The 22,967-nt window shown below is 47.2% G+C and overlaps 1 protein-coding gene across 4 annotated transcripts in view; it reads left to right on the forward strand.

Annotated features, from left to right (window-relative positions):
• The window catches only part of dip2bb (disco-interacting protein 2 homolog Bb), a 29,756-nt gene extending 6,857 nt beyond the window's left edge, over positions 1–22,899 (forward strand). Inside the window, exons 2-40 of one of the 4 annotated variants that reach the window (XM_062465929.1) lie at positions 3,135–3,206; positions 3,783–3,929; positions 6,897–7,022; positions 7,120–7,488; positions 7,650–7,793; positions 8,151–8,180; positions 8,637–8,756; positions 9,132–9,329; positions 9,560–9,651; positions 10,009–10,119; positions 10,305–10,455; positions 10,565–10,674; positions 10,760–10,862; positions 10,976–11,040; positions 11,160–11,253; positions 11,386–11,505; positions 11,597–11,711; positions 11,845–11,984; positions 12,182–12,318; positions 12,450–12,530; positions 12,894–13,021; positions 13,317–13,431; positions 13,598–13,799; positions 14,044–14,156; positions 14,471–14,494; positions 15,207–15,287; positions 15,678–15,801; positions 15,951–16,072; positions 16,194–16,305; positions 16,675–16,784; positions 16,908–17,038; positions 17,155–17,323; positions 17,567–17,737; positions 18,016–18,077; positions 18,211–18,268; positions 18,362–18,436; positions 18,539–18,713; positions 18,991–19,114; positions 19,329–22,899. In XM_062465929.1, the coding sequence (XP_062321913.1) occupies positions 3,135–3,206; positions 3,783–3,929; positions 6,897–7,022; positions 7,120–7,488; positions 7,650–7,793; positions 8,151–8,180; positions 8,637–8,756; positions 9,132–9,329; positions 9,560–9,651; positions 10,009–10,119; positions 10,305–10,455; positions 10,565–10,674; positions 10,760–10,862; positions 10,976–11,040; positions 11,160–11,253; positions 11,386–11,505; positions 11,597–11,711; positions 11,845–11,984; positions 12,182–12,318; positions 12,450–12,530; positions 12,894–13,021; positions 13,317–13,431; positions 13,598–13,799; positions 14,044–14,156; positions 14,471–14,494; positions 15,207–15,287; positions 15,678–15,801; positions 15,951–16,072; positions 16,194–16,305; positions 16,675–16,784; positions 16,908–17,038; positions 17,155–17,323; positions 17,567–17,737; positions 18,016–18,077; positions 18,211–18,268; positions 18,362–18,436; positions 18,539–18,713; positions 18,991–19,114; positions 19,329–19,581 (4,874 nt within the window). In that variant the 3' untranslated portion in view covers positions 19,582–22,899. The remainder of the gene's footprint in view (positions 1–3,134; positions 3,207–3,782; positions 3,930–6,896; positions 7,023–7,119; positions 7,489–7,649; positions 7,794–8,150; positions 8,181–8,636; positions 8,757–9,131; positions 9,330–9,559; positions 9,652–10,008; positions 10,120–10,304; positions 10,456–10,564; positions 10,675–10,759; positions 10,863–10,975; positions 11,041–11,159; positions 11,254–11,385; positions 11,506–11,596; positions 11,712–11,844; positions 11,985–12,181; positions 12,319–12,449; positions 12,531–12,893; positions 13,022–13,316; positions 13,432–13,597; positions 13,800–14,043; positions 14,157–14,470; positions 14,495–15,206; positions 15,288–15,677; positions 15,802–15,950; positions 16,073–16,193; positions 16,306–16,674; positions 16,785–16,907; positions 17,039–17,154; positions 17,324–17,566; positions 17,738–18,015; positions 18,078–18,210; positions 18,269–18,361; positions 18,437–18,538; positions 18,714–18,990; positions 19,115–19,328) is intronic. The other 3 variants (XM_062465935.1, XM_062465944.1, XM_062465952.1) reach the window with 3 other exon arrangements.
• Positions 22,900–22,967: the final 68 nt, after the last annotated feature.

Consider the following 22,967-nt stretch of genomic DNA (forward strand, 5'->3'; position numbering starts at 1 on the left):
TAGCTCATTCACAACAAGTTATGTTTGTGTTGGTGTGTGGATTGCTAGTGCATTTTCCAGGAGAGTATCTGTTAGCTCAGCAAGCCAGTTGGCTGTTTTTAGGAGAAGCCCTATGGGAGCCTTCACAGGATGTTTGTTACACAGATAGAAACATGCTGGTTACCCCAGGAGAAGGTGAACCTGTGGGACAAGACCTTTTTCTTTTTAAACTACAGATAATGTCCAATTTGGATCAGTAAATGGATCTCTTTCTACCTCTCTCTTTTTCTCTGCCTGTCTGTCAATCTCTTTCATTTGTGTGTGTGAGTGTTTGCGTGTGCATGTTGGGTCATGTACTGTATCTTTATCTATAAACATGTTTACGTGTGCACCTGGGTTTATAAGGTGAGTTGCAAAGAGAGAGAAAAACTAGAGAGGCAAGTGCAAACTAATTGCTATTCAGTCAGAGTGCCAATGGGGTGAAAAGTAAGAGAGAGCGAGTGAATTCTCACTGCTATTCAAACAGCTGAGTGGATGTGTGTCGTAGGAAGAGGGAAAGGAGAGATGGCGTGCGGGGGAGGGGGGGCTCTGATCTGTCTAGATTAGAATCTCTAGGCCTCGCCACCAACACTCATGTCAAGGCTGCCTAGCGACGCTGGACTGGGACCATAGAGAGAGCCCTGAGACTGAGTGGACCAGGCGCTCTGGCAGTGGGTCAGCGGTGACAGTTCCTGCAAAGTCAGTCCTAACAGACACTCCTTCTGTCTTCATCTCATCGGATTTGCTACTGCCTCTAGTTTCACTTATCCTTTACCTCTGTGCCTCTGACACTGACCATATTCCACCTCCGCTTACTACGGACTGCACCATCTGTGCTGCGGGGAGGGGTGGTCTTGATCAATGTGGTACGCTCCAGTGAACACAACCAATCTCAAGTTGAGTGGCCAATAGGAGGAGCTTTAATGGTACCATGGTTAAACAGATAAATGAGAAATCTCTCTGATGGAATCGTGTTTGCTTTGAGACTCGCCTAATGCCACACGTACGCCCCTCCCCCATCTCCATCCCTCTACCCCTCTGCAGTGGAGCAGGCTGGTAACATGAGCTAAAAATAAGTTGCGTGAGTAAGCTGGGCCAACAGTACCGTTCATGCATTACTTATGGAAGTGTTTACTTTCCCTCGTTTTACTGATGGTGGATGATGTGGCTGAATTGTGTGTGTGTGTGCGTGTGGTCAGTAGGCTAATAACTCTTGATAACGTGAGGCCACAGTATGTGGATCTTGCTGGTTCTTCTTTGCTGTAACCTACAAGCTATTCTATCTGGACAGTGATCCTTCATTCACTTGTGGATGTGTGGAATTGACATTGACTGAAATTGAATTTTTATGTGATGTGTGTGAGAGTCTGAAAATGTGTGTGCCTGGAGATACCTCCGAATCTTGGTTGCATAACGTGTGTATGTGTGTGAGAAAGAGGGGTTTGTAAGGTCCTCTTTGCTGAGGCTGAGAGCTGACCAGCACGTCCCAGTGAAAGCTTCACCTTTTTCCTGCCTGTGTGTCTCAGCAGCCTAATCTGTAATCTGGGATTAGTCCCACCGCCTAGCCCGGGAGAGTGCTGGGACATGATACATCCGCTCAGATAGAAAGATCACCCCCAGATTACCCATCATAAGGGTTGCAGACAGATGACTGAACGGGTGATGACGTGTCACTATGTATGAGGAGATGGTTAAGGGAGTGTTCCAGATGTGTTGTCACAGCAGGTGTGTGAGGGGAGGAGGATGGGTCCCTTAGAAGGCAAGCATCTGGGATCCTGATGGGTCTCCTTGTTTAGGGCCTGCCAGGGACACGTCAGGGTGCCTGCTTAGTTTTAGGGTTAGAGCTAGGATCGGTTCACATTTAGGGTTCATGTTAGATTTTTGGGTTAAAGTTAGGGTTAGGGATTACATAAAACAGGATTTCGAATGGGACTAAAGTGTGAATCACCACAAGAATATCAATACAAACGTGTGTGTGTGTTTGACAGCCGTTCTTACGGAGGAGGTTGGCTAAAAGCTGATCTGCTTCGATGCCAGATTCTCAGGAGCCAGGCTCAGTCAGGCGAGAAAGAGAGAGAGAACAAGCGAGTAGTACTGAGGTAATGAATGAAGTGTACAGTTGACAAAGAAGCAAAAAACACTGTTTCTCTGACCCCCCCCAGATACCCCAACTCTGCACTCGTCGACCTCACCACTCCTTCATGTCTCCTCCTTCACTTTCTCTCCCCCCCTGTCACCCTCCCTCCATGTCTGATTCATCCCATCCTGCTCTGGTGCCCATATGCACTCATATTTATTCTGTTCTTTCATTTTTTTGCTCTCCTACTCACTCCCTCTCCACTTCCTCCTCACATCCTGAATACTGGAATCACACCAAGTATTATTCACCAACTACATACTTGGTTCATCATTTTCATCTCCATTCATATTTATGGTGTTTCACATATTTTCCTTATTCCATCTTTCTACCATGCCCATCCTCCTTTCCTCTATTTCCTGTGCTTGATTTCTCTCTTTCTCATTTTTTAATGTTCCCTCACTCTCATTCCAACATAAAGGATTTGTGTTGGAACTTGTAGCAGGTGGTGTCCCAGTAGGGTGGGCGTCCCCCCCAGAGCACGGTCATCCTGCCTGGGGTATTCACTCTCAATTACAGATGGTTTGCCTGATGACAGTGTCTTGCCCCCTTTATCTTAAGAGTTCCATGGATAATAATTTAATCAGATTTACCTTTTTTTAATCTGCTGCTCTAAAGTTTAAACTTGCGTTCAAAGAAGTATGGTAAATAGTCACTCAAATACTCAGTTGAAGTTAGACCTGGGGAGAAGTGCTGGGAAATATCAGGGAATATCAAAGTTTGACATTCTGGTGTGTGTGTGTGTGTGTGTGTCAATACAACAGTGCTTTTGGGGTCCGTACGTGTGTAAAGTGAATGCATACAAAACATACAAACATCACAGCGGTATTTATAAGTAAACCCTGTACTCCACATGTTGTTGAGAAAAGTTGGAGGTGATGTTTTTGCTTGTGTGTGTGCATGGGGGTGGTGGGGTACTGTATTGGTGTGTTGTCTTTGGTCAATCCCACGGTCACTCACGTGTTGTCTTGTCTCCCAGGGGACATCACTCAGAAAGGGTATGAGAAGAAAAGGACCAAGCTCCTGGCTCCATACATCATCCAAACACCAGGTAAGAAACTTCTAGACTTCTTTACACTTCCAGCCAGCTGTGGCAAGGGCGTCGTTTGTGGGAGGGATGGGAGGTAACCGCCCCAATATTCAAATGTTGTGTGATGTTACTTCAACCCCCTCAATGTTCAAACCAAATCTACGCCCTTGCCTGTGACTACAAACCATGTCATGCTTAAATGCCAGAAGAATGGTGGGAGGGAGGTGACAGCCAGCGCTTGCTCCCTGCTGCCCCACGGTGGCAGCTCCTCATACTACAGTGTGGTTCCTGTTCAGGGAGAGGCCTCTAGCCTCACTTGACAGGCAGACAGACTTACCCCTCTAGTGGACCACTTCCTCCGTGGCTCCACTGGCTGTAAATATTGTCGAGGTCACACAGCCCTTCTTACATGTAGCAGACCTCGTTGAGCGCCAGGCCAAAAGTAGTTGATTCTATTCTGTGATGGGAGGTTACACTATAGACTGCTTTTGACATTTTGATTAGAGAGCTGTGCTGTGTATGGTATTCGATGATGTGCACAACGGCTTTGTTTGTTATACGCTACCGTGTGTGTGTGCGTGTGTGTGTGTTCCACAGTGGAACCTCCTCCTCAGTATGAGCCTCAGGCTCCGGGTCCCAGCTCCTCTTCTGGCCATGCCCCTCCTCCTTCCAGCTCCTCTCGCTACCGTCGCTCCCGGCGACCACATCGCAGTGGCGGAACCAGGGACGACCGCTACCGATCAGGTGAGAAGTTGTCGCTCATGAGGAGAGAAGGAGAGGTCATATGCCTTGGCCCATTAACAAACTTTGGTAAACTTATGTTGCATTTAATCAATATATGTTGCCTGAGGAAATCTGTTTAGTCATTGTTGATGGTAACGATCCAGTCTGGTTTGAAGCTGAATCTCTAGACAGGAACTTGTTTCAAAGGGACCAATTAAAGTGGCCCTTCTTTGTTTGTGGTTGCTGGAGAGAGAGAGAGGTCTGTCTGAGATCAGCAGGGCCCTGTGGTGAAGCAGAAAGACTGCTCTGTGACTGAGCAGCCCACTCTGCAGGGGAGGCTGCCCCCCCTCCCACCCATCCTCCCTCCAGCCCCCCTCCCGGCCCCCTGGCCCCCTAGCCCCGCACAGTGAAAGCAGAGTGATTTCACAGCTTGGCTATGCAGTGGGCAGTGAAGAGGGCAGGGGAATACTAAGCAGGAGGGAGGTCTGGGGTCCATGCAGGGGTTCTGTAGCGCTCTAAGAAGGACAGTAGAGAGATAGAATGGTAGGCCGGAGGTGGAAGAGGAGAGAGGAAAGAGAAGTCTACAAGAACAAGAAACAAGCACACACACTCCCCCATCTGTGTTACTGGGGTGTTACTAGCACACACTGTGTAAACGCATCCTCCGCTGTTCTGTCTCTCTTCCTGCCTGCCCTCCTTCGTTCCCTCCCTCTCTGGTGAGGCTCAGGGTCCCCTGGCCTCAGGGGGACCCAGTCGGAAACTGGGATGGATCTGAGGTCAAGCAGAGCATTGCTCAGGGGATGGGGAGTGGTGCTGCAGCTAGCTACAAACCAGCTGGGTGAAGTGAAGAAGAGGGAGTGGAGAGAGAGAGTGTGTGTGTGTTGCCTTCAGTCAGTCCTTCAGTCCGTTCAGTCCTCAGACTGTTTATGGTATCGCCCGGCTTATGACAGACATGTGGAGTGTGTGATTCAGAGACTCTGTTTTATGTAACGATGCTCTGTGTGAAGTGCAGTGCTGATGATTTACAGTTAGGTCCATAAATATTTGGACAATTTTCATCATTTTGGCTCTGTATACCACCACAATGGATTTGAAATGAAACAATCAAGATGTGCTTTAAGTGCAGACTTATCAGCTTTAATTTCAGGGTATTTACATCCAAATCAGGTGAACGGTGTAGGAATTACAACACATTTAATATGTGCCCCCCCCCCCTTTTTAAGGGACCAAAAATAATTGGACAAACTAACATAATCATAAATCTAATTGTCACTTTTAATACTTGGTTGCAAATCCTTTGCAGTCAATGACAGCCTGAAGTCTGGAACCCATAGACATCACCAGACGCTGGGTTTCGTCCCTGGTGATGCTCTGCCAGGCCTCTACTGCAACTGTCTTCAGTTCCTGCTTGTTCTTGGGGCATTTTCCCTTCAGTTTTGTCTTTAGCAAGTGAAATGCATGCTCAATTGGATTTAGGTCAAGCGATTGACTTGGCCATTGCAGAACATTCCACTTCTTTGCCTTAAAAAAACTCTTTGGTTGCTTTCGCAGTATGCTTCGGGTCATTGTCCATCTGCACTGTGAAGCGCCGTCCTATGAGTTCTGAAGCATTTGGCTGAATCTGAGCAGATAATATTGCCAGAAACACAGAATTCATCCTACTGCTTTTGTCAGCAGTCACATCATCGATGAATACAAGGGAACCAGTTCCATTGGCAGCCATACATGCCCACGCCATAACACTACCTCCACCATGCTTCACTGATGAGGTGGTATGCTTTGGATCATGAGCAGTTCCTTCCCTTCTCCATACTCTTCTCTTCCCATCATTCTGGTACAAGTTGATCTTGGTCTCATCTGTCCATAGGATGTTGTTCCAGAACTGTACAGGGTCTTTTAGATGTTTTTTTGGCAAACTCTAATCTGGTCTTCCTGTTTCACTCACCAATGGTTTACATCTTGTGGTGAACCCTCTGTATTTACTCTGGTGAAGTCTTCTCTTAATTTTTGACTTTGACACAGATACGCCTACCTCCTGGAGAGTGTTCTTGATCTGGCCAACTGTTGTGAAGGGGTTTTTCTTCACCAGGGAAAGAATTCTTCTGTCATCCACCACAGTTGTTTTCCGTGGTCTTCCGGGTCTTTTGGTGTTGCTGAGCTCACCAGTGCGTTCTTTCTTTTTAAGAATGTACCAAACAGTTGATTTGGCCACACCTAATGTTTTTGCTATCTCTCTGATAGGTTTGTTTTGATTTTTCAGCCTAACGATGGCTTGCTTCACTGATGGAGCTTCACTTGTCAATGAAATAACGAACTCCCATGAGGGAATAACATACACCTGGCCATGGAACAGCTGAGCAGCCAATTGTCCAATTACTTTTGGTCCCTTAAAAAGGGGGGGGCCACATATCAAATGTGTTGTAATTCCTACACCGTTCACCTGATTTGGATGTAAATACCCTGAAATTAAAGCTGAAAGTCTGCACTTAAAGCACATCTTGATTGTTTCATTTCAAATCCATTGTGGTGGTATACAGAGCCAAAATGATGAAAATTGTGTCAATGTCCAAATATTTATGGACCTAACTGTATTTAGCCATGTTAGTGCTGGGTGGAAGCTGGCTTCCATCTCTCTGTTAGTGACTGCTCCTGTTTCACTGGGCAGTGTGGCTCAGTACACACGTGCAGCCTTCAATGTGTGCAAATGTCATCAAGTGAACACATTTGTGTGTATTTCTGTGTGTGTGTGTATTTCTGTGTGTGTGTGTGTGTGTGTAATGGGAGGGTAGGTGAGGATGATATTATCCTCACTCAGGGCAGAATAAGTTGTATCCTCTCGCTCTGTATAGTTAGAATAGGCCTACTCTACAACACTGGACTGTACTATAGACCACTTCTAATGGTAATGACAGAGTTGGCTCATTTAACCTTTTCTTCCTCCATCTCTCTCTCTCTCTTTCTCTCTCTCTCTCTTACTCCCTCACACAGACATCCATTCAGAAGCGGTCCAAGCTGCGTTGGCCAAACATAAAGAGGAGAAGATGGCACTGCCCATGCCCACCAAACGTCGCTCTACCTACGTCCAGTCTCCTATTGAGACCCGCACCCCCCCAGGTAGGCCACCTACTATTTCCTGTAAACCCCTCGCCTCAGCTACGACTAGGCGCACCTCCATCACTCTCTCTTTCTCCGTCTTTCTCTTCTCTTTCAGACTCTTCGTCAGGGTCGGAGGACGAGGCCTCTGTCCGTAGACAGGGGTCTGTGGGGGTGTTGCTTGGTGCCCCCCAATCCCTGGCCCAGCCCAACCTGCAAAGCCCTGACTCTTGGATCAACCGCTCTGTCCAGGGCTCCTCCACCTCCTCCTCCTCCGCCTCCTCCACCCTCTCCCATGGAGAGGGCAAGCCCCAGTCCCAGCCTCCGTCTCACCCCCAGGCCCAGGCCCAGGCTCAGCCTCAGTATAAACCACAGTATCAACCTCAGTACCAGCCCCAGTATCAGCCTCAGTACCAGCTCCAGCCTCAGCCCCAGCCTCAGCCCCAGCCAGCAGCAGTCGCAGAAATGCTGGCTCACACACGCATCGGTAAGACACGCTTTCATTACCCCGGTCCAAATGATTCACAAGTTGTTGTTTGTGAGTATTCATTATGCATGTGACATATTTTTTCTCCAAAAAGAATAGAAAGAAAGTCTGAAGCTGTTTCCTAGGCTAATGGAGTCCCCCCCCCCCTTGTCTCTCCTCAGCCCCATCTGAGAACCGTGGCCCGCCGCCTGATGTGACGGCCGCGGCCCCCCAGGTCAGGGGCCCCAGGGTAGACCTGCCCAACGCTGTGGTCCGGGGCATGAGTCGAGGTCAAAGCCGCTCCAGCATGATGGAAACTGCTGACGGTACATGTTTACATGTATATTAGTGTGTGTGTGTGTGTGTGAGAGGGAGAGAGGGAGAGAGGTGGAGAGGTGGAGAGGTGGAGAGGGAGAGAGGGAGAGAGGGTGGAGAGGGAGAGAGGGGGGGAGAGGGGGAGAGGGGGAGAAGAACTGGAGAGAAAGTAAGCAGTAATGCAGGTGTAAGTGGGGTAGAGACTGTACTGTATGTCATGATCTTCATGCGCTTCTTTGTTTTCCACATCAAATGCAGACATCTTTTCTTTTAGTTCCAGGATTGCATTATCATTAATCAAAAACCATGTTGCTTTCTTTTCTTCTGGTCTTCTTCCACCCTGTCACTGTTTATTTGAATGGCTGTAGGGAGGGGTACCTACAGCCTGAGAGAAACCCGTAAGAAACCTTTAATCGTCTGTGGAACCTGTGTGACCTTGTGACACTGTTTTGACCCCCTGTGCACCTTAGACCTAGGGACCTTAGTGGAGACGAGCTGTACCCACAAACATGACCCCTCTGTGTTTCCCCATAAAGACCAATGAACCCCACTCCCCATACCTCATCCCAGTCCTCCTATTCCCAAATGTTGAGGTAGCCCTGTGTGCTGGCTTTCATTCCACATTGAGGCCTAAAAGTCGGTTTGATTTGATGTAATTGGAGGGGGTGGGGGTCAAATAGGAAATATGTTTGGAGGTTACAGATATTTGGAGTGAAAAGCAGCACACTGTATGAGGTTAGGGAAGTCGTGTGTGAGGAGAAACCTTCCCCTGGTGTCCCGCCACAGAAGTGTGTTTGTGTGACTGGATGTGTTTGTCCGGCCACTGCCTCCCCCACCCCCCTCCCTGTCTGTAGGGGTGCCGGTGAACAGCAGGGTGTCCACTAAGATCCAGCAGCTGCTCAACACCCTGAAGAGGCCCAAGAGGCCCCCCCTCAGTGAGTTCTTCATGGACGACACTGAGGAGATTGTGGAAGGTGAGTGGCACTTCAATCTCATACATAGGGGAGTCAGATGGCTGAGCGGTGAGGGAGTCGGGCTAGTAATCTGAAGGTTGCCAGTTCGATTCCCGGCCCTGTCAATTGACGTTGTGTCCTTGGGCAAGGCACTTCACCCTACTTGCTTCGGGGGGGATGTCCCTGTACTTACTGTAAGTCGCTCTGGATAAGAGCGTCTGCTAAATGACTAAATGTAAATGTAGTTGTTCACTGTGAGATCCGTCTTGACTTGTGCTTGGGATTGGAGAATCAATGAGCGTTCTATTCAATATAGTATCGTTTTGGGAACACATTTAGCCACACTGTAGCTTTCATTCATCTCCATGATTGTTTCTACTCTTCTCTCCATCGCAGTGCCCCAGCCGGACCCTAACACGCCCAGGCCAGAGGGCCGTCAGATCATCCCAGTGAAGGGGGAGCCCCTGGGGGTGGTCAGTAACTGGCCCCCGGCCCTTCAGGCATCCCTGGCACGCTGGGGCTCCACACAGGCCAAGAGCCCTGCCCTAACCGCCCTGGACATCACGGGCAAACCCCTCTACACACTCACCTACGGTGAGAGAGAATACTGTGCACACACATGCAAGCAGACACACACACACAGACTCACAATGTAGGTATGTGAGGTTTGTTGATAATGGTAATGGAAGTCTGTGTGTTTGCGTAGTATCCTGTCACTAAAGTGTGATTGACAGAAATGTTCGTTCTGCTCCCCACTCTTCTATCTGCTCCCCACTCTTCTATCTCCTCCTCCTCTCTCTTCATCCTCCCTCCACCTCCACCAGGGAAGCTGTGGAGTCGCAGTGTGAAGCTTGCCTACACTCTTCTCAACAAGCTGGGTCCCAAGAACGAGCAGGTCCTCAAGCCTGGAGACAGGGTGAGGGAGACAACGGCATACACCATGCAACTGACACACATACATACACAAACATTCCCTCCCACTGAACAATCAAGTCAATGCAAGTGGGATTATATTATAGCATCATCTATGACCTTTTTCTCATAAATATGTAGTTATTTTTATTTTTGTTAGGTCACATTATTTATTTTTTTTGCAAATGTTTAACAAGGTCAAAATTGATATATTTAAATCTTTAAAACGGAGCAGTGCTGCAGAGATGTTATGTAATCCTTGTGTGTCTGCATGACTGCTTCAAGGCATATTTAAGCAAGCTGCAGCTTCATAGCCTTAGCTACTTTCTAAACCAAACTGGATTATTCCCCCCATTGCTAGGTGGCGCTAGTGTACCCCAACAGTGACCCTGGAATGTTCTGGGTGGCCTTCTATGGCTGTCTGCTGGCCGAGGTTATCCCTGTGCCCATAGAGGTGCCACTGTCTCGAAAGGTGATGATCCCACAATATTTACCAGAACTAGAAATATTTATTCTTAAAATTTAGTAGCAGTATTTACAGCGATTTTAAAAAGTCTCTGCTGAAGATGAGTAGTTAAAAGCAACTTGATAAAAAATAATAAAAATAATAATACAGCTATTTACAAGATTTAATACACATGGAATCTTCATTTACAGACCACTGCTACTGGTTGGTCACTTGGGGATGCTGGAAATAGTCAGGTGGGCTTCCTACTGGGCAGCTGTGGAGTGGGCCTGGCCCTGACCAGTGAGATCTGTCTGAAAGGTCTCCCCAAGACCCCCACTGGAGAGATACTGCAGTTCAAAGGTCAGGAGCTGATTGGTCTGTTTCCATTCACCCTGGACTGTTTTCTGTTACATAAGTTGTGTTGTCTGAGATTTATTGGTTGCTGTATGCGATTGGCTGTCTCTGACAGGCTGGCCACGACTAAAGTGGGTGGTGACAGACTCCAAGTACCTGACCAAACCCTCCAAAGACTGGCAGCCCCACATTCCTACAGCTAACACTGACCCTGCATACATAGAGGTGAGTCTGTGTGTCTGTGTGTGTGTGTCTGTGTGTTTTATGTGTGAGTGTGAATTCTAAATTCGGATTCCCCATCTCTATGTAGTACAAGGCCAGTAAGGAAGGCACAGTGATGGGTGTGGCTGTGTCTAAGGTCGCCATGCTGACTCACTGCCAAGCACTGACCCAGGCCTGCAACTACTGTGAAGGTGAGTATCACTGCAAGGCAGGCATACAGGAAGTGGTTGTGAGGGTCATTTTGTTCAAAAAACACATCTGCTCCACTCCCTCTATATCTTTATTTGTCTGTTTCCGTAACCAGGAGAGACACTAGTGAACGTTCTGGACTTCAAAAAGGACATGGGTCTTTGGCACGGTGTTCTCGCGGTGAGTTAGGATGTGTTTACACAGACTTTACAGGTCTATGGGCATATGAGTGTGTGTTTGCTGTTCATGGTTGTAGATAAAACACCTACTGTAGTATGATTGAGGTTGATCGTTTGCAGGCTGTGATGAACAGGATTCACACCATCAGTGTGCCCTACGCTGTGATGAAGGCCTGCCCTCTCTCCTGGGTACAGAGAGTCCACATTCATAAAGGTAATACACACACACACACACACCTACAGACACGCACGCAAATGCACACAAACCGTTACTGTCAGGAACTAGAATGGCTGAATTGGTATACAATGGAGACATGAACCAGCAGCTGGATGTCCTTCCCTGTAGCTCGGGTAGCTCTGGTGAAGTGTCGTGACCTGCACTGGGCTATGATGGCCCACCGAGACCAGAGGGACACCAGCCTGGCATCTCTACGCATGCTCATCGTCGCCGACGGTGCCAACCCCTGTGAGTAGAAAGGCTAGGTCATGTTCATTTCTTCCTCAACCGTACTGGTGGGTCATCCTCTGAGAGTGAGCTCCCTCCCTCTCTCCCCCAGGGTCTGTGTCGTCCTGTGATGCCTTCCTGAACGTGTTCCAGTCCCATGGGCTGAAGCCCGAGGTCATCTGTCCATGTGCTGCCTCCCCAGACGCCATGACTGTGGCCATACGCAGGTAGGCGGGCACCGAAGGATCGATATACTAGATTCATAGTTGGATGGACAGATGAATAGTTCAAAGCTCTCTATCTCAGTATGTAATGTGTGTATACATGGGTGGTCACTGTGTGCCCTGGTGCTGTCTCCAGACCAGGGGTGCCCGGCGCGCCTCTCCCTGCCCGTGCCATCCTCTCCATGGGCGGACTGAGCCACGGCGTCATCAGGGTCAACACAGAGGACAAGAACTCCGCCCTCACCGTGCAGGATGTGGGTCATGTGATGCCTGGAGGTGAGGAAGGAGGAAGGGACTAATCGAAGGCGTGAAAGTGGAGTGCTAAACTGACAGGAGAGAAGTCTACAGGAACGAGACAAACACAGGGTGGAGTGGGATGACTAGTGTAACCCAGTGTGAGTCGGGGATTCTTTAATGTGCTGGTGTGTATGCTTGAATGCTGACTGTCCTGTCTGTCCCCGCTGTCCGTCCAGCTCTGATGTGTATAGTGAAGCCGGAGGGGCCTCCTCAGCTGTGTAAGACCGATGAGATTGGGGAGATTGTGATCAACTCGCGTGCTGGAGGCAACATGTACTACGGCCTGCCTGGGGTCACCAAGAACACGTTTGAGGTGTGGACCATCAGGCAGACTCCTCACCCTGCCCTCACCTCTCCCCAGCCCTGCTCAGTTCTCCAAATGATACAGCCATATTGAAATATTTGGAACTATATTTGATGAGTTTGTGTAATGTTTGTGTGAAGGTGATTCCCGTCAATGCCAGTGGTGCTCCTATAGGAGAGATCCCATTTGTGAGGTCTGGACTGCTGGGCTTTGTAGGACCGGTAAGTCTGTTTGTGGTCTGTATGTTAATGTGTTCTTACTCTGAGTAATGTGCTGTGTGTGTCAGTGTGTGTGTGTGTCTGTTGACGTTGCTGTGTGTTCCCGTGTGTGTGTGTCTGTTGACGTTGCTGTGTGTGTCAGTGTGTGTGTGTCTGTTGACGTTGCTGTGTGTGTCAGTGTGTGTGTCTGTTGACGTTGCTGTGTGTGTCCGTGTGTGTGTGTCTGTTGACGTTGCTGTGTGTGTCCGTGTGTGTGTGTCTGTTGACGTTGCTGTGTGTGTCAGTGTGTGTGTGTCTGTTGACGTTGCTGTGTGTGTCAGTGTGTGTGTGTGTCTGTTGACGGTGCTGTGTGTGTTGGGTCTCCAGGGCAGTCTAATCTTCATTGTGGGTAAGAACGAGGGGCTGCTGATGGTGAGCGGGAGGAGACACAACGCTGACGACCTGGTGGCCACAGCCCTGGCCGTGGAGCCGGTGAAGACCGTGTACCGTGGGAGGTGAGTGGAGCACACTGCCTGCCGTCCTCTGGGAGGGTGGAGGGGATAGTACTGCTACAGTTTCCTAGTGCTCTGTGAGGGTGGAGGGGATAGTACTGTGAGCTCTGTGATGCTGTCAGTTTTAGATATGGCCTACTACTTCCTCCTGGTGGCTTGATGGTGCACTGCATGCTCAGGGGCAAAGTACTTCTTGGAATATCCACAAATTCATTTACTTTTAAAAAGAGATGTTGTAAATGGAGCCCCAAACAATAAGAGGCAACGTTATAACTGTAAATTGTTTTTTTCTCCTCAGGATCTCCGTGTTTTCAGCGACAGTGTTCTATGATGAGAGGATAGTGATTGTGGCAGAGCAGAGGCCTGATGCCAGTGAGGAGGACAGTTTCCAGTGGATGAGTCGAGTACTGCAGGTAACCAACCCCTCCATAACATCACTGGGATTATCTGAAATGAACATCTTCAAATCCCTTCTATGAAGTGTCTTTTCCACTGTATTTGTCCCATGTTTACTTATTCCTCCTGGCCTCGTACCATACTAACATTAGTGGCGTTGTGTAAATGTGCTTCTGTGTGCAGGCCATAGACAGCATCCACCAGGTGGGGCTGTACTGTCTGGCCCTGGTGCCTGCCAACACGCTGCCCAAGACCCCCCTGGGGGGCATTCACATCTCAGAGACCAAGCAGAACTTCCTCGATGGCACCCTGCACCCCTGCAACATCCTAATGTGCCCCCACACCTGTGTCACAAACCTGCCCAAACCACGCCAGAAGCAACCAGGTACAATGTGGGTGTGGGTGTTTGTGTGTGTCTGAGTGAGTGAGTGAGTGAGTATGTGTGTGTCTTTACGTAAAACATGAGTCAAGTCAAGATACAGCAGTCTTGAACCAAGCACTGTGTGTTTGTATGTTTGCATGTGCACTTGTTCATGTGTGTGTTTGTTAAGGATACCTGTATAATTGTTTGTGTACATAGCAAATGTGTTCATTGACACTGTATCTCTACTCTGTCCTGCTGTGTGCAGTGGGAGTAGGCCCAGCCTCCATAATGGTGGGTAACCTGGTGGCCGGGAAGAGGATAGCCCAGGCAGCAGGCAGGGACCTGGGCATGATTGAGGACCAGGACCTGGTCAGGAAGGTAGGAGAACCACACCACACTCCTATCACACGGTCATCTAACCAGTCAGAGAAAGAGCTGGAAGCACCACCGTATCCCATGGATACCGATTACAATGTGCATGATGGTCAGGACTGTCGTGCCTTAGACGTTGCTGCTGAACACAGGGTTTCACACAAATAATCAAGGTTCCAGCATTCACCTTTAGAAATAAGGTAACTGTTCTAGTAACAGGTGGGCTGGCCTAGTTCCAGTCAGATCTCTGTCAACATGATCATGAAACAAAATGATAGACTGTGTCTTCTGTCTTACTGCCCTCCTCTCTCTGGATCTAGCTCTGTATGTGGCCCACCATGATGGTAAGATCTGTGTCCCCCGTCCCCCTCCGCCCCCCGTCCCCTCCCTGGTCCCCTGCTTCAGGAATGTGCTGTACTGTGAAGGGCCCATTGTGTCTGTTGTCTGGAGTCATGTTCCATTTTCACATCCACGCATCAGTACTTCTAAGTTCTAACAGGATAGGTGTCTTATTCTTGTTCCTAAGTTCAGACATGGCATGTGTTTGTTCATGCATTATTATTTGGTGACTCCACAATCCAACCTTCCCAAGCCTTATTAAACCTCAGTGTTAACCCCTCATCTCCCAGCCCCCAACTCGCTCTCTTTGGTCTCACTCTCCGAGAACATCGCTATAACTGCTGTATTTGCTAGTTCAGTCATGTCTTCATTATTTTAAGGACTATGTTGGCTCTTGCTGCACAGTTTAAATTGCCAGTTTGCTTGCCTTGTTTGCCAATGGGAGTTACATTTGCCTTAGCTCCAATAAAAATCTGTCTATGGTGGACATTCTGAGTCCAAGATCATTTACTGCAGGTCCAACTCACTGACAGAGTCTGTATGTCCTGAGCGGTAGTGCAAGACAGGCCGCAGTCCGCTTCCTCACATCAGCAAAAACAAACACCCTAGAGATTGTTCTGTGTTTGCTGTTAATAACACCAGAATGTTATTGTTGTACTGATATCAAGGGAATGCTTGTAGAGAACATACTGTTAATGTCCTGTTGTCTCATTTCAGCACCAGTTCTTGACAGAAGCTCTGCAGTGGAGAGCGCAGACGGACCCAGACCATGTTCTCTATGTGCTGCTTAATGCCAAGGTCTCCTTCTCCATTTCCGTTATTCTTTATTCTTTTGGGTCACTTTTTTTTGGTTTGTTAAGCCTCCACCTCTCTGTCAATCTCTTTCTTTCTCTCTCTCTCTCTCTCTCTCTCTCTCTCTCTCTTCTCTCTCTCTCTCTCTCTCTCTCTCTCTCTCTCTCTCTCTCTCTCTCTCTCTCTCTCTCTCTCTCTCTCTCTCTCTTCTCTTTCTCTTTCTCTTTCTCTCTCTCTCTCTCTCTCTCTCTCACACACACACACACACACACACACACAGGAATGCGCACAGTGCGTACTCATAGATGCAAAATTCCCACATGCTCACACAGTCAACGGCTGTTTCACCTCACCGCTCCCTCTTGTCTGTCTGCGCCCCCACATCCTGTCCTGCAGGGGGTAGCAGTGTGCACAGCCACTTGTGTGCAGCTGCACAAGCGGGCAGAGAAGATTGCAGCAGCGCTGACGGAGAAGGGCAGCATCAACACAGGAGACAACGTGGTCCTGCTCTACCCTCCTGGTGGGTTCGTTCTCTGTCAAACTCTCCCTGAGGACTGGCAGCAGTGTGACATACCGTTCAAAAGGTCTTACTGCCCCTCCCTCTCTCTCCTCTCTCACTCTCTCTTCTTCTTCTTTTTGTTTCTCTATCTCGCTCTTTCTAACCTGCAGGAGTTGACCTCATAGCCTCTTTCTATGGCTGCCTGTATGCCGGCTGTGTTCCTGTCACAGTCAGACCTCCTCATCCCCAGAACCTGGCAGCCACACTGCCCACTGTGCGCATGATCATTGACGTGAGTGTGAGCGTATGAGCATGTGTGTGCGTACGTGTGTGTGTGTGTGTTCGTACGGTCTGTCTGGACAGCGTGTCCCATGCACATCGCTGACGGCCTGTGCTGTGCTGGGTGTTTCTAGGTCAGTAAGGCAGCCAGCATACTGACCACTCAGAACCTAATGAGGATCCTGCGCTCCAAAGAGGCTGCAGCCACTGTGAACATCAAAACCTGGCCCACAATCATAGACACAGGTATGTAGAGTACCACACAGTACACAGTCACTCATACCATACTTATAGTTGTAAAGAAGATATACATTGTACAGCTGGGGTCTCTAATCCTGCTCCCAGAGAGCTATTTTCCAGTAGGTGTTCGCACCAACGCTTACTTTGCACACCCAATTCTAAGAATTAGCAAAGGTAGTTGATGTGTCGAATGAGGTAGGTTACAACTGGGGTTGGAGCAAAAACCTAGATCAACGTACCTCTCCAGGCACAGGGTTAAAGACCCCTGATAAAGACTATACACAGTACAATACAGGTGCCTAAACACTGAGACTGGAGTCAGTCGATTGAAAAGGATTTTGCAATCTAACTACTAAGTACTGTTGATGTTTTCAGATGATCTCCCACGCCGCCGCCCCTCCCAGATCTACAAGCCCCCCACAGCAGAGATGATAGCCTACCTGGATTTCAGTGTGTCCACCACGGGCATGCTCACAGGGGTCAAGGTACCAGAGGACCCCTAAAAAGTCATAAAATGGAGAATTGTAAAGAATTTCTTGCTGGCTATGGTTTTGTAATGTGTCTGTGTGTGTTTGTGTCTGCGTGTGTTTGTGTCTGTGTGTGATCAGATCTCCCATGCGGCGGTGAGCGCGTTGTGTCGCTCTATCAAGCTGCAGTGTGAACTCTACTCCTCTCGCCAAATAGCCATCTGCCTTGACCCCTACTGTGGCCTGGGCTTTGTTCTGTGGTGTCTCGCCAGGTACCACACAAACTCACACACACACTCCTTCTGCCACCTGCATCCACACACACTCAAATGGAAGCGCTCACTTTCTGTCTTGTGTTCCTGACCCTGGCGTGTTTCTTGTCTCCCAGTGTGTACTCGGGCCATCAATCCATCCTCATCCCTCCTTTTGAGCTGGAGACCTGCCTGCCCCTGTGGCTGAGCACGCTCAGTCAGTACCGCATCAGAGACACCTTCTGCTCCTACTCTGTCATGGAGCTCTGCACCAAGGGCCTGGGCACGCAGACTGAGATCCTCAAGGTGAGGAACCCACAGACGCACATCCACCGACGCACATCCACAGACGCACATCCACAGACGTACCTCCACAGACGCACACCCACAGACGCGTACCGGAGAGGCCCACAGCAGCAGCTCTTCTCCCTCTCTCTCGTCCTCTTACCTCTCAGACTGTCGCAGGCTTTCGGTTTTCTTTTGTAATGCATTTATGCTGCATTCCCATACTTCCAGGGACTTCAATTTACTCTCTAACCCTTTGTGCAGGCCCGAGGGCTCAGCCTGTCATGTGTGAGGAGCTGTGTGGTGATAGCAGAGGAGCGTCCCCGGCTCTCCCTCACACACTCCTTCTCCAAGCTGTTTAAAGATCTGGGTCTGTCCCCCCGGGCTGTCAGCACGGCCTTCGGGTCCAGGGTCAACTTGGCCATCTGCCTGCAGGTACAGACCAGCCGCCACCACCACCACCATAACCCCTCATACTGTGCCACACCTGAGCTAATACCATACAAGCTTTTAGCCTAGTAGTTCCCTCCCCTGGAGTGTGCTATATGTAGGTCTGAGTCTGCAGGGTGGTCTCAGTGCTGAGGCCGGTCAGAAGTAGTTTACCTCTGTTAGCAGCGGAAGGCCAGTCCACGACATGTGAACAGTCCAGGACTGTGGTGTGTCAGTAGTGGCGTATTCAGGTCTTCAGTGTGGTTGTCGTGTGTGTTCTCTAGGGCACCACTGGGCCAGACCCCTCCACTGTGTTTGTGGACATGAAGTCCCTGCGCCATGACAGGTGAGAACACATGATGACGGACTGGCAGTCACACGCTTTTCTTTGGATGGTTATTGATGTTGAACGGACAAAGGAAAAAACTTCTGACCATGCGTTTTTGTGTCATGACATGCTTGTAATGGGTGTGTTTCAGAGTGAGGCTGGTGGAGAGAGGAGCACCCCAGAGTCTCCCTCTAATGGAGTCTGGCAAAGTAGGTGTCTGTATACAGCAAGCTTTCACAGAACATCTTCCACTTCGCAAATAGAAGTATTCCTAACTTCTCTTTGTCTCTGTGTCTCTCTAGATCTTGCCAGGCGTCAGGGTGATCATTGTGAACCCAGAAACCAGAGGGCCTCTCGGAGACTCTCATCTTGGAGAGGTCAGATGGATTCGTATCAGCAATGAAACAAAACCATGATCTATCTCAGATTGTGTGACTAAACATTCAGTATATTTCCCTACCCTGCCCCCTCCCTGTTAGATCTGGGTGAACAGCCCCCACAGTGCCAGTGGCTACTACACCATCTATGGGGAGGAGAGCCTGCAAGCAGATCACTTTAACACCAAGCTCAGTTTTGGAGACCCCCAGACACTGTGGGCCAGGACGGGCTACCTGGGCTTCGTCAAGAGGACAGAGCTGCTTGACGCTAGCGGGGGTGAGTGAACCTGCTGACATCACGGTTCAGTGATGGTACACGGTTCAGGCTTTAGCTTGCGTGGTCTGTATTGAGGCTAAGGAGGTTAAGGAGTTAAACAAAGCTTAGGTCAATGCTAAAAGGATTGTGCAGGTTAACAAGGTTAACTATTTTGTCTTGTTGACAGTTGCTAATTGGATGAATGTAACCAATATGCCCATTAGAGGTAATATAGGAAATAGAGGGGGGAAAACAGATGCAGAAAACTGCAACCTGACTTCCATACCTACACACACAGATCGTCATGATGCCCTGTTTGTGGTGGGCTCCTTGGATGAGACGTTGGAGCTTAGGGGACTGCGTTATCATCCCATTGACATCGAGACCTCAGTGTCTCGGGCTCATCGCAGCATTGCTGAGAGGTAATTACGCTCGCAAGTGTACTGTACTGTACTTGGCTACATCTTTAGTTCATCTGCTTTAGGACTTATATTTTAAAATGTGTGTTGGTATCTATGTGAGCCTATTTGCTAACTGCGGTATATTGTGTCTCATATAAATTCATCCTAACTCACTAAAGACATATTATAAACATTCTCTCTGTAACTCCATCTCCTTCCCACACCTCTCCCCCAGTGCGGTGTTCACATGGACCAACCTTCTGGTGGTGGTGTCGGAGTTGTGTGGTTCAGAGCAGGACGCTTTGGACCTGGTGCCCCTCGTCACCAACGTCGTCCTGGAGGAGCACCACCTCATTGTGGGTGTGGTGGTCATTGTGGACCCCGGGGTCATCCCCATCAACTCTCGTGGGGAGAAGCAGCGCATGCACCTGAGGGACTCTTTCTTGGCTGACCAGCTGGACCCCATCTATGTGGCCTACAACATGTGAGGTGGGCTGGGAGTTCAGGGCTGGAGCATGGGACCTGAGGTCTGGGCTGGTCTGGCCAGTGTCCAAGTTCAGTGATGGCTAAAAACCTCTTGGACCACCCTACAAACTCACAACACAAGAGTGAAGTTTGGACCTCATCCCACTCACCAGTGAGCTGTCCTGTGGTGGGGTCATCTGTGTGTTGGATATCAGAGTCATTATGCATGACCTGTGTTATGTTTGAGACACTGTACACTGTGTTGTAAAGCTACTGTTCTCCAACCTGGATGAAGCTAACCAGAACCTACTTATCCCAGTCCGTTTTACTGAACTGGACCTGGAGGGGAGGAGCTAGCTGTATGCCCTCCTTCTCTTTCCCTCACAGCTTGACTCTCCCTTATTGCACTGAGTCTAAATGTTTTCAGGTGCTGTTGTCAAAACAATCCCCCCTCAGGTGAACTACTACCATACCATTTGAAGCACTTTTCACCTACATGATGCAATGTTATGGGATTTAAGGGGATGTGAGACCACCACTCCACACACATAAAAAGGTCCAAGGGGAGGGGCAGTGTTTAACACTGATCAATAATGGTGTCAGCAGTGTTGGATTCTCGCCATTTATTTCTCAACCCTGTTGCACTTAATTGTTTTCTATAGCTATAAAAAGGTAACCTGTACATTTCTCAATTCACAAATTCTAAATTGAGATCATTTGTTTATTTCTTGTCTTACAACACACAACTCCTATCTTTGAATTTTGAGTATAGCTGATTATTTCCTTTTCAATAATGTTTATGTTTTCTGAGTGGGATACCAGACAGTTACCCAAAGGGATGGTTGGGGCCAGAGGTAAAAAAAACAAACTGTACTGTATCCATAAAGGCCTCTGTATTTTAGATATATGTTTGTGATTGTATAGATATTATTTTAAAAATGTATAAACTCTAAATGGATCTCTCTCACGTGATGGTTTCTGGATAACTAACCTAGTTGTGGGCTGATGTAATATTGTAAATAAGAATTTAATCATTTTAACACAAAAATGCCAGTAGTGATTTTCAAATATTTGAATGCTAATCTTGCACTTTCCTTCAAATTGTCTATTTTTTCATGACACTTATGTCATGACTCCAGGAGTCACGACAAGTTATGCACATTCCTTGTGGTTCAGGATTCAATTCTGAGAAATCATGCCGAAACCAAGCATGGTCCACAGCAAATGACAATAAGTCATTTCTAATGATTAATACCAGGGTATTTAAAAATAAGATAATCATGATAAAGCTCTATGGTAAACACTTGGCCCATCAGTGTGGTGATAGTGAAGCAGTCCTCATAAATGCATAAAACCATGTGGCAAACCATTAGTTTACATTAGTGTACTAATTATAATGTTAATACATGTCTTTTAATGGACAGCTATAATGTTACTCATTTTGCACGGTCAATATGAGTATTAAGGTTTTCCAAAGACGAGGTATTGAGCTTTTAAAAGGTGTAATCGATGTCAGGAAGGTCCTTGTTAAATATGTCAAAATACACAAACATTTGTAGATATCAAATGGTTTGTAATATGTTATAGATACTTAAACACATTTTAATTATGGATGTCTACTGTCACCACTCAGTTAGGTGTTAGAAAGCCAGTATTTTATTTTCATACAAATGTTAACATGCAAGTCTCACAGTGAATGTGCCCTCAATGCTTTTGTGGTGTACAGCATGGTGTACTATAGTACCTCTTACCCCTTTCACAGTACCTAATTAATACTATAGTCTCAACAGACTAAAGAAACAATTTATTGTTCAGCTGAAATGCATCAGTTCATGAGATTGGACTAGTCTGAGAATCACTTATGTACAGAGAAGGATGACTGAAAGGGCTCTACTCTGGTAAGTAGAATAGAACATGATATTTCTCATGCATGGATCTCTATCCAACTGGTCGGGTGTTTGAAATGGGATGCACTCCTCTTTGAATCACTGGAATATTTTTGCCCCTGTATAAGTCATTTGCACACCTGAGCCAATCATATTGCTTGAATTCTACAGGAGGCCCCTTGAAGTGTCCTTTACTGACAAATACAGGAAGTGTACTGTAGCCAAGGCAGAGGGACATCAACCACTTATGCTGTTGTAATGTTTTTCTATCCTCCACACATACAGTGTGGTGAGGAATACTTTATTTACTGTTAAGTTTTAACAGATTTTGTTTTGTATATGATATTATGTTCCCTCTTATCTATACGTCCCTCTGTCCTTGCTCCTCATCATAACTTATTATTGGTTCCTCATAATGAATTTGATGTGTGTACAATTAGCCATTTATTATACTGTACTGTTAAACATGTACATACATTTAATGTTTTGATAATTTTGGTCTGAGTGTGAATTACATTAAACCTTGTAACTCAAGCCTATGCCAAACACTACACGTTAATTCAAGTTTAAACAGTACATTATAATGTGAGAATAGAAACAATGTGCTGCGGATGTACTAACCCATTATTCTTCAGGATTTGTTTGGATCAGAGATGTGAATGATTTAAACAATTGTCCCCTTTGTATGGTTGAAAAGACATAGAAATTGTGTGTGAGATTAAATGGCTGTGATCTATTTTAAAATAAACAAAAATGAGATAGAACATTGCATTATAATGCTACCTTTGAGTTGATATTACATGTTCACAATGCAATCTTTTCATGACTCCAAGCACAAGTAGAAAACAGCTTTAACAGTCTTGCAGGAGGGACAACTTAATATTTAATAATTTTCTATTTCAAATAATCCAGGTAACAGTTGTACTCTGATGGAAGACCAAGGTACATCTGGGATTTTCTTCTATCAATCAAACCCTTGTTTGTAAAAAAAGAAAAGAACACTTTTTGAAAGCTAATTGCAACCAGAGCAGGTGTGGTGGGTTAGTTGGGGACAATAATGGGACTCACACTTTTTTGCTCCTGCTCCCTCTCTGTAAATTCCAATGCTTGCAAAGCCTGGGCCGAATTAAAAATATGTAAGGAAAAGATTGACTAGTTTGGCCAGTGTTATACAAAGCATTGCACATCTCTGTCTGGAGTTGTTCAACCAATATGTTATGTATGCACTCTTAGTAAATTGTGTTTATAAAATATTTCAATACATAAAAAAATTATACATTTGTTATGGGCAGGTATATTATATCCACCAATTAATCCTTGAAGCTCTGGAGCATTTTGGAGGTACATTAGCCTACATAATTTATGAATAAATAAGTGATGATAGTATCCCATTCCAATATTTTCTATTTTTTTCTATTTTGTAAATTGGTTGTACTGGTTTTATACTTAAATTCGCAAATGAATAAAGGACACGATTTTTCAGAAAATGCCATCGTAGTTTTTTCAATTAAAAGTTTATAGAA

Source organism: Osmerus eperlanus, chromosome 1 (assembly GCF_963692335.1).
Source record: "Osmerus eperlanus chromosome 1, fOsmEpe2.1, whole genome shotgun sequence".
Lineage (NCBI taxonomy): Eukaryota > Metazoa > Chordata > Actinopteri > Osmeriformes > Osmeridae > Osmerus > Osmerus eperlanus.